This window comes from Pyxicephalus adspersus, chromosome 4 (genome assembly GCF_032062135.1).
Source record: "Pyxicephalus adspersus chromosome 4, UCB_Pads_2.0, whole genome shotgun sequence".
NCBI lineage: Eukaryota > Metazoa > Chordata > Amphibia > Anura > Pyxicephalidae > Pyxicephalus > Pyxicephalus adspersus.
The window spans coordinates 92,818,819-92,829,643 of NC_092861.1; the positions used below are offsets into that span (position 1 = coordinate 92,818,819).

Here is a 10,825-nt window from a genome sequence, read left to right on the forward strand (position 1 = left end):
TATGTATGCTAGATACCCTACAACATCTGAAGTACTAGCAAATACTCCGATTCCGCAGTTCATGTAGGCTTTCAATGTGGAAATGACAGTCAGATGAGAAGCTGATGAGTAATAAAGGTGCTTCTTATGGTATGTACCTCTTGTAAAATGACCAGCACAAAGTTATACACAGGCACAAGGAGTGGAGGAGTATATACTAGGATGGACCACATTAGGAATGTTGTAACATCAGTCTGCTATGCCCTGCTAGTTATGACTTCTGCATAGCACCCTGGTGCATTGACATTTCTCATCAACATTAGCGCAGAAGTCAAAGTCCCAACAGAAAAAAATAGGCTATTTTAGAGTTCTACAACTGGAAACCTGAACAACATGGAAAATCTCTTTCCTACATTTTTGAAATAAGAAAAAAGGCAATTCTTAGAAATAGTTTAAACTTCTTCGAAATACCTTAAATAACCATATTTTACTAACTTCCTTCTTAACCCACACAAATAAACTGGTAACTTGCAAGCAGATGGACATATATTCATTTATTTACATCTTGAGTGTTTTTACATTAAATGTGTTGATAGGTTTAGTTGGGTATTATACTATAAAAATGTTAGCATTGTAAATGTGAACTGTAAATAAAAACCCTTACGTTAAGCCCCACTATAATTTTAGGGCAATTGTGGAGCTGGGAAAAGTGACCCCCTGCTTAAAATAAATAAATAAATAGAAACAGGCCCCCCTTACAATCAGTGTCATGAAAAACAAAGCAAAAAATGCAATAACCATATTGAACAAACAAAGCAAGTATTCAGTACATACATATTGTGCAAATAAAGACCATTGTTTGTTCAAAAACCTGACCATCTCAGTTCCTAGTTTAATTCGTAGAAAACCAAACAAAAATAACAGATCAAGGAAAGAAGAGTAGGAAAAATGAGAGAAGCTTTAAAGCCTTATTACCCACTTATAATCCGTGCTTCTAGAAAAGCATCCAGTTTTTTCTTAAAGCAATCTATAGTAGTTGTTGAGCAGATTCCACATTTTCACAGACCTTACAGTGAAGAATCATTTCGTTATCCAGAGATTAAACTTCTTTTCCTCCAGACACAAATAGTGCCCTCTTGTTCTTTGTAATGATCTCAAAGTGAATATTTGGGAAAAGAGTTCTCTATATGGATCATTTATATATTGATACAGGGTGATAATTTCCCCCTTTTACGTCTTCCTCTATTCCTTTTATTAGTTTAGTTGTCTTTCTCAGCACTTTCTACAATTCCACAATGTCCTTTTTGTGATCTGGTTCCCAAAACTGGACTGCATATTCCAAATGTGGTCTAACCAATGCCTTGTACAGGGGCGGGATTATGTCTCGATCTCTGCAGACTATTCCTCTTTTAATAAAAGAAAGTAATTTGCTAGCTGTGGATATTGCAGCTTGGCATTGCATGCTCTTCTTAAGTCTGTGATCTACCAGAACCCCCAGATCCTTTTCTATTCCTGACTCCCCTAAATGTATTACCCCTAGACAGTATGTAGCATGCATGTTGTTAGCCCTCAAGTGCATAACTTTACATTTACTTATAATAAATGTCATTTGCCATATGGCTGCCCAACCAAACAGTTCATCCATGTCTGCTTGTAGATTATAGACATCATGTATGGACTTAATTTCATTACATAATTTGGTGTCATCTGCAAAACCAGAAATGGTAATTTTAATCCCAAACTCTATATTATTTATAAAGATGTTAAACAGTAACCCTGGGGTACACCACTAATAACCTTAGACCATTCACTGTATGAATCATTATTCACTACTTTCTGAATGTGGTCTTTAGGCCAGGTCTCTATCTTTTTACAGATTGGCTTTTTTAAACCTATTGATCCTAACTTGTTTAATAACCGTCTGTGGGGAACTGTTTCAAATGCTTTAGCAAAGTTCAAGTACACTATATCAACTTCTTTTCCACTGTCTACCTGTTTATTTACTTCCTCATAAAAAGAAAATACATTTATGGATATTAAACTAACCAGTCTGTAGTTACTGGGTAATGACCTTGCTCCCTTTTTGAAGGTAGGAACCACATTGGGCTTATGGCAAAAACTTATTTTTGCCCAACTGTATCTTAATCAAATCAATTTTGAGCCATTGTGAACCATTTAAGGCAGTGACTTTGCTATTATGAATTTAGACTTGAGCTCCGCCATATTTCTTTGCATACACAGAGCTAAAAAAGTGTTTAGTAAATATGCCTTTTCTTTATCCCCAGTTACCAACCCAGAGATATCCTTTAAGGGGGCTAAATGCTCAGATCTGAACTTTTTGGTTTTATTATATTTAAATGTTAAATATAAATGTTAAATGTTATTATATTTAAATGTTTGGGGGTTTGCCTTAATTTCCTTTGCAATCTGTCTTTCAGTTTGAAGTTTTCACATTTTGTCTCCTTTTTACATGTTTTGTTCTTTATAGTTTTCAAACAATCAAGGTGATCCTTCATTTTTATATTTTTGGAATGCCATTTTCTTTATGGCTTTTTAAAAATCATCTGTGAGCCACATGGGTTTTTATTTTACCCTCAAAAAAGATTTAGTTAGTGGATCATTAATATGCTGACCAAAAGTCACTAAGGGAGATATAGAATACAGAATTGTAGTTTCTATTTTCATATTAGGAGTAGTACTAATAACGCAGAAGGAACTTATTGTTAAATGGCAAAAGAACAACATTCAATAAAATAAAGTCAATTTTACCTACATATTTGGATATGTACATGATTTCACCACAGGGTTGGTTTAATGAAATGGCAATAGTAATTCTTTCCAAGTAGAATCTCTTCTTATACATCCGAGGTAGATCCAACAAATATTACTAATAATACTGATACATGGTACAAATGGTGTGGTGGGGACTACAGAAGGTTGCAGCACTTCCCAGAATTGAATGAGGACATACAGATGAGCCATCTGACAATTTATGGTCAGCCTATCTAATACTTTCATGTGTAAAAAACATTAACATATGAAACTTTGGAGATTAATTGTAGGCACATTACAGAAACAATGGCATGCCATGTTTCAAAGTATATCCAGACTAACTATAAAACAGAGCAAAAGTTATTTTTAAGGCAGACAAAAAGATATGTAAAAATAATATTTTTTTTAACAATCATTGATTGAATCAATTTATATATCTATATTGTATTTTCTTTGAAATCTGCAGAAGTAAAGTTAAATGTGATTTTTTTTTTTACTTTAGCTCCACTTTAACCATAAGCTGATATGACTTCAGTACCCATTTTCTTTAGTATGCATGCCACGTGGACCATCTTTCTATTGTATATCTTTGACTTTGCATGCAGTGTGGACCCTTTTTATTGTCTTTCAATTTTATAATTAGGAGTCTTCATACAGTGTGGACCGTATCTACTGTCTTTCAATTGTAAATGAATAGTCATGTCCCTATTTATGCTTTTTGCTTATTAAAGAGGCCATTTTTTTATTCCCCTTGCCAAGCCTACTTGTTACTGTAATATATATATGAAAGTGTAACAAATAAACTACTACTGTTCATGTAGGTGGTATTTTTTGATTCAAAGAATTTCAGAATGTTTAGAAAGTGTTTTTGCACGCTCCTATAATCCAAGTTTTAGGTACTACATGTCATATATAAAAAGTATTTATTCGTTTTGATGAAAGACTCATGAGTGGCTTTTAGAATTCAAGTGTATTGGAAAGATTATAAAGATATATATATATACACACACACACATATGCATTTGTTACATGTTTATCGATCCTTGATTGTGAGGCATCTAAACTGACGGGTTTTGCACAGTTGGACTTCTTCAGGGGAGAGTGAGATCAGATGGAATGTGGAGGTTCTGCTGAGAAGTTTCTAGTTCCAGAGGGTCAAAATTCCACGTGTAGGGCTGCGTATAGGTAACTTCTTGGTTGGTTTTAGCAAGGGTGTAGTATTGTTATGCTCTAGTACCTAGTCGTAAGCTATCTAAGAGTTTCCATATGTCCAAGTGGTTGGTGATTAGTCTTGTTTATGATAAAGACTATGAAAGCTGTTAGGGGTTTGGTAGTTCACCCTTCAGAAGTTCTTTTGATGCCAGCAGGTTTACTTCACAGCAATATTACAATGCTGCACTGTTTGAAAAATAGACACTCCGGAAATATTGGCTCAAACAACTAAGCCGAGCTGACAAGGTGCGATCACAGAAGTGGAGGTATTGAACAGTTTGGTTTTTCTGCATCACACTGTATCCCATAGTCAGATGGCATGACTTCCAGATGTTCAATGTGAGCAAAACTAGAACGTGATCCTGCTAGTTGTTTCTCCTTTGCAATCTTCTCTCTTTCAAATGCCTCCACATTCCCACTTGTGCTGTTGAAATCAAAATTTAATTACATATATAATAAAAAAAACAGCAGTACATTCTATAGTAACCTACTTACAGGTTTGAGTCCATAACTGGCCACAGGAACTCCATCTCATGTAGGAGAGAAAAGGTACTGTCCCCCATAACTTTTGTCCTTATTACAGTGGTTCTGATGGCACTTCTATTTCATTTTCACCAAACTACAATGATAATAAGAACTGTACATATATACTGCATATAGAAAAAATGTTTTAATTTTGAAAGTGTTTTTGTCATGTCCACAGTTATTGATAAAAGAAAATCTAAATTTTTGCAAAAACATCAGTGTGTTTTTAAAATATTGTTAGTAATAAACTATACTTAACTATGGTAACAGTAATAAAACAGCTGAATAGAGTTTCTTCTGATGGGACAGGCTTCTGTCAATGTCCACACAGATGGGCAATCCTTTTAGGTAATGTTGCCATAATGGAACGTTCTAATACTTGTAATTATTGCACAATAACAGAAGTCAGAGTAATACAATAAGTTCTTCCTACTTGATAAATGATTGACCCTTTTATCTCCTACCTAAACAGTCACAGTTCATTGGACACATCATTATTAAAAAATATCAAGTCTGCACAACTCCCTAACTGTAAAAAATATACCCAAAAATTAAATAAAAAAAGGACCAGAAAAGCCCTTCCTTGCAGAAAAGACAGGCGATTTCTTTGTTCTCCCTTTTTGGATTTGTGAGATGAATCCTTTCAACCTTCATCTAATCGAACTTGATCTTTTGGCACTGCAGCTGCATTGTGGTGACTGTGTCATATGACCCAATGGTGATTGTGGAAGCAGGAACTAGTCTCACGATTCAGAGGACACATCTGAAGGAATCTTTTAATCCTGTGAAAAGACTACTGATTACTTTATGGCCGGATTATTTCCACCTTTCCCCCCCACCCCTTTTTGTAAACGTACAACTGTTTAAAACGCCCTTTTGCCTGTCAAACTCACCTTGAGCACTGGGAAAAAAGTGCACCACCAAATCTTCCTAGGCCATGGACTTTCTCTTGCAGTTGATGTTGACAGTACATGATGTATGCCACATATCTGGCTAACCAGTTATCATGTTGACGAACATAGCAGAATGAATGGGGGCATCCATGTTTTCCAACTCAAAGGAATTCTGGAGTAAAACAAACTGTGACTTCCTGCAGAAAGGATTCTGGGCCATTTCCAGTACTTCAGAATGCATGAAAAGGCACTTGCAAAAGCAGTAAAAAGTTATCCAAAATAATTTCTATGGAGAAGGTTGGAGCTGCCAACCACTATTGGACACAGAATGTAGTGTCTGAAAAACTGGAAGTGCAAAAACCTGTAACAAAAAGGAGAACGAGGGATACCACTTGAAAACAAAACACCTCTTTAAACTTGGCCACAGGAAGCATTTTAAAAGCAGTAAATCAAAATTATGTGTACATATATATTTATACACACACACACACACACACACACTTGTTTCTGGTTTAAACAACTTTCAGTCGCTGCTGTCCCCACCCATATTGTATGCTGCAAGGTTGCAGTCTCTGGGTTTGCCAATGTTCAAAACAGAGCCCATGTCCCCATGTCACTGAAGGCCCTGACTGTATAACTAAGCTTACACGTTTGTCAGAATGGAGAAGGCAAGGAAAAAGTTAGTAGACAGAGCACCAGAGGCTTAGATGTCTTAAATGTCCTATTTGCATATTGTAATGATTGTCCATTAGTTGTCTGTGTATTATCCCTCGGTATTACAATGACTGTCAATCATTTGTTGACAAAGTATTGCCCAGTTGTCTGTTTTGTGTGAAATCGTGAATGTATGTTACCTGTGTATTTAACAATTTTCCATTTGTTCCCTTAGTATTATAAAGATTGCCCATTTCTTGGCTGGGTAATAAAACAACATCATCATTGTAAGGACTGCCCAGTTGTTGTCTATATATTGTATTTAATAATTGCCTATTACTTGCCCACAGATTGTAACAATCTCCTAATTTTTACTGTTATTCAAACAAAGCATTTGTTTTTGGCGTATTGTAAAAATTGCCTGTTTGCTTGATGCATATTGTAATGTTCACCAGGTATAGGTATTGTCTGTTGTCATCTATTTCCAGGTCTACCCATTAGTTACCTGTATACAGGTAGTCCCTGGGTTAAGGACATGCTACATACGGATGACTCCTACCGTGTTTCCCCGAAAATAAGACCTACCCCGAAAATAAGACCTAGCACTTTCCCCCCCCAACCTGCCCTAATATAAGACCTACCCCGAAAATAAGACCTAGTGTGTTTTTGGAAGCCCAAAAAAATATAAGACAGTGTCTTATTTTCGGGGAAACACGGTAGATATGGGGGCTTCTCTGCTCCCTCATGTGCAGGACAGAGACTTGGAAAGGGGAGAGGGGTCTGTTTGCATGATTTGCAGAAGAAATCTTTTGCTAAACACAGCTGAAACTGAGCTCCTCTTCAAGCTTTTGTAACTCTTTAATGACCAAGACATACTTTGCAGTTGTTTCTTTTTGCATATGCACAGCTTGCTCCAGTGAGTGAGTGAATAAATGTCAGGGCTACATAAAGTTTTTTTTTTTTTTTTTTTTGCTTTGTTTGTGATTAACTCACAGTGTACAGTAACTGACACCACCCTGCCTAATAATAAGCTGAGACAAATATCTGGCCTAATTGCATTTATTAATATAATGTATCTGTTCCGACTTACATACAAATTCAACTTAGGAACAAACCTACAGTCCCTGTCTTGTATGTAACCCAGGGACTACCTGTACTGTAACAATTGTTCTATTTTTTGCGTATGTAGCTTTTATGTAGTAAAATTAAATGCTATTTTGGATTAAATTTTGCCAAAGCTACTCCACATTACTGCTTAGTATATCTGATATCCATTAAACTAATTTGCAAAGTACATAATGAGAAAGTAGCATCCCCACTCATATTATATACCCTGTAAATGCATTGCTCAACCCAGGATTTTTTTTAACCGGGTGGGAAGAAATTTTAGGCGGGTGGCAGACCTTGTATTGTGACCCAACTTATCCGTAACTACCCAAAAACAGCCAGGTGGTTAATGAAAAGTGCCGGATGGTGCGCCCAGCTAAATGGGGCTGGGGAGAGCACTGAGGTGATCATTCACAAAGATAGTGATAATAAAATACATAGGGCATATACATCCTATACATGTATTGTCTCCATTGTGACAGAGCTACAATGTTTAGCAAATCTTAGTATGAAAAAGTCAGTACTTAGGTCAGAGTTCCCCTTTATTATGGTGTATCTGTATTTTAAAATTTGAACAATTATGAAACAATTATTTGTCATCTTGATCAGTTGTTTACATTTATTTTCATTTTTCTTTGTTTTTAAATTTCCTTTTAGGCTAAAACCATGCACTTATCAGCAAAATAGAATTAGATACAGAACAAAGAATAGTTGCAGATGCACTTTGAAAACTGAACAGGGTGACTGATGGATGGTGGTAATTATTCTGAGGGACCAGACACTTCTGATGTCAGAGATCACTGTGCCTAGACTTCCCCTTTTACAGTGTTTACATTTATTATAACATCAATATTTTTCCACAAACGTGTTTTGGTCAATGCTTTAGTTTTGTGATAAATATATACTCTTTTTTTTTGTTTTGTGATAAATATATACTCTTTTTTTTTCTCTGCCATCTTTATATTATTTACTATTTAATCTATTAGGCTATTTATCCTTCTTATTCAAAAAATTATCAGGCAGATACATGAAAGACAAAGTAGATGTAAAGCCTAATACCATGAAAACATTGTTTTATGACCCCACCATTTTCAATTCCTGAATAAGGCAAACACATACTATAATAACATTGCATGTCTTTGCATCAAGCATGTGCTGGAGCAAATACAGAATATCCTGACTCACCAGGTCAATGAAGGTGAGAAATTTCCAGCTGCCCCCATAGGTCTGGTGTGCAGGCATCTCTATGGCCTTGTAGTGGCACAGCACGGACAGGTAGGAGAGCAGGATGGCAGCCCGCAACACCTGGCAGGGGATAAGCGCCATAGCGGCTTGGTACACCGGAGGTCAGAACCACAGAAAGGGCCGCACACCCCTCCCCTCCTCCCTCTCTCTGTATTGTGTATGTCACTTCTTATTTTACTACCTCCCTCATTTGGAGTCTGAGGAAAGGAATAGATGGGAGGGGGAGCGAAGACACATGGCTAGCACTAAGCATCACACGCTACAGCCCAGAGGAGAGAGCCAGATACAGGGGAGCGAGCAGTTGCTATAGAAACCGTGCTGATGTTATGTGAAAGATGGCTCCTCAGAACACCTCTAGATGTGCTTTCTGTTTGCTCATCCCTACTGGCCACTGTGTGCTGCAGATTACTGCTGTGCAAACTGAAATTGTATCTGGGAATATTTACTGCACTGGAAAGCTTGCAGAAACAATGGTTACCTTCATCAAAGGTTACCTTCATCTTTAAAATCCATTAAGCTAGGATCACAAAGACAAAATACCAGCATACGAATATTGTTTTCTGTAAATAAAAGATAGTTACCTGGGCTCAAGGAGATTTATAAATAATATTCACATCATTTCACATCACGGATATAGCAAGCCGGAAAGATGTACTGTGCTAGTAATAAAAATAAAAAGGTAGAGAACGGCCAAATTAAGGGCAGCCAAGAGACTCCCAGGATTCGTGACGTAGGTATCCCGGGAGGCTTTACGCTCTCAATATGCTGTGGCGTTCAAGACAGAAAGAAGAGGTGCTTTTTTACAATTTTTACTTTAAATAAAAGGGTTGTCTTCCCTTTTATGTAAAGTAAAGATTTTTAGTTTAGGTCTACTAAAACACTAAACTATCTGTATAAATCTTTACCTATGGACAATTTAGGTTACTTTCACTTTAACCGTTTTACAGACACCCACAATGTTGAGGTCTGGCATGTTTGGTATCTACAAGTGAAAATTGTAAAGCAATAACACCTGGTAAAGCATAATTAATGCCACCCCATGGTTTGATTATGTAGATAAAAATACAAGAAAGAAGAAAAGGAAAGCTGTTTTTTTTTGGCAAAGTGAGCCTATATTGTAATAAATTGTTACAAACAATTATAAAAATATACAAAAGTAGAAAAGGTCTTGACCCATTAACGTCATGTGTATAATTAGACCAATAAGCTAGACAATTAGAATCCCTGACTATATGATATTAGAGGGATTCAATGAGTGGAACTATAACGTCTCTTGCCCCGACAGTTTCACCCCAAAAGGCTTTCTCGGGGGATTCTGGAGACCAGACGTTATTGTATGTTGAAGGTAAATTTCAGAATACTCAGTGAGTGACAGTAGTTGAGATACCCAAATTACTGCATGGAGACCTGAGTAACTGGAGAATATATGCCCTTCAACTATACCCCAACTCAAACACTGCCCACAAACTAACGGTGATCTATAAAAGATATTCAACAAAGCTGAACAATCCAATAGAAATATGAACAAGAATTGAACACATTCATAAAAGACCTTATACTGATCCCATACAAATAAATGGGGAGCAGGTTGCAGTTGACTAGAAAATACTTTCTATGGCGTTCTCACAAGCCACTCTCCTTTGTTATCAAACAATTAATTAAATGCAGTGCAATGCAATGCAATGTTATCAACATTAATTAAATGCAGTAATTTAGGTATCTTAACTACTGTCACTCAATGAGTATTCTGAAATATACCCCCAGAGGAAGCACTTTGGGGCAGAACGCGTCGGGACAAGAGACGTTATATTTTCACTCATTGAACCCTCGAATATCATATAGTCAGGGATTCTGTAAGGCCCTGGTCAGTACCAGTATTCTCCAGACACCATTCCCCCAATCTAACTTTGCAGTCTTCACCTATAGCAGCCCCTGCTCAGCCTCGGGAGACTTACGTCTCCCAGCACTCGGTTGCCCCCAGGACTTAGTCCGCATGGGATGGTGCCTGGGGATAGGCTGGCAGCTGACCAGGAGCCCAAAGATACACAGTACAGAATTACCAGGGAATCCAGAAACAAGCAGAAGTCAAACACAGAAGATCAGTCTACCAAACGAGGTACAAAGGAAAAAGCACAAGCAGAGTCAGGGTCACAGGCAAGGTCAGTCCAGGCTGAGTTCAAGCAGATTGTCAGGAACAGGCAAAAGTCAGCAACAGAAAAATACTCAGAATCTCTCCAGCACAGTTAAGCCCAGGTAAATGCTATAACAGGCACTGGTGACTGGGAGCAGAAAAGTCCCAGTAGCCAATAGCAGTGCAAGACATGATCAGCCTTTAGAATCCCCTTCAGCTGTGCACAGCCTACCAATGGATGCTGGGGATGCCAACAATCAATCAGGCTGCACAGCTAAAGGGAAGCAGGGGCTGCTGCTATCTTAGT

General features: G+C 37.2%; 1 protein-coding gene across 7 annotated transcripts in view; it reads right to left on the reverse strand.

Annotated features, from left to right (window-relative positions):
- The window catches only part of AIG1 (androgen induced 1), a 128,550-nt gene extending 120,035 nt beyond the window's left edge, over positions 1-8,515 (reverse strand). For 4 of the 7 annotated variants that reach the window (XR_011920386.1, XM_072409020.1, XM_072409019.1 and 1 more), the window contains exon 1: positions 8,328-8,515. Coding sequence is in view for 4 of the 7 variants with exons in the window: in XM_072409020.1 (XP_072265121.1) it covers positions 8,328-8,468 (141 nt within the window). In the remaining 3 variants the exon portion in view is untranslated. Of the gene's footprint in view, positions 1-3,214; positions 4,388-4,458; positions 5,271-5,381; positions 5,743-8,327 lie in introns of those variants that run through there. The other 3 variants (XR_011920384.1, XR_011920385.1, XM_072409024.1) reach the window with 3 other exon arrangements.
- Between the last annotated feature and the right edge of the window lie 2,310 nt (positions 8,516-10,825).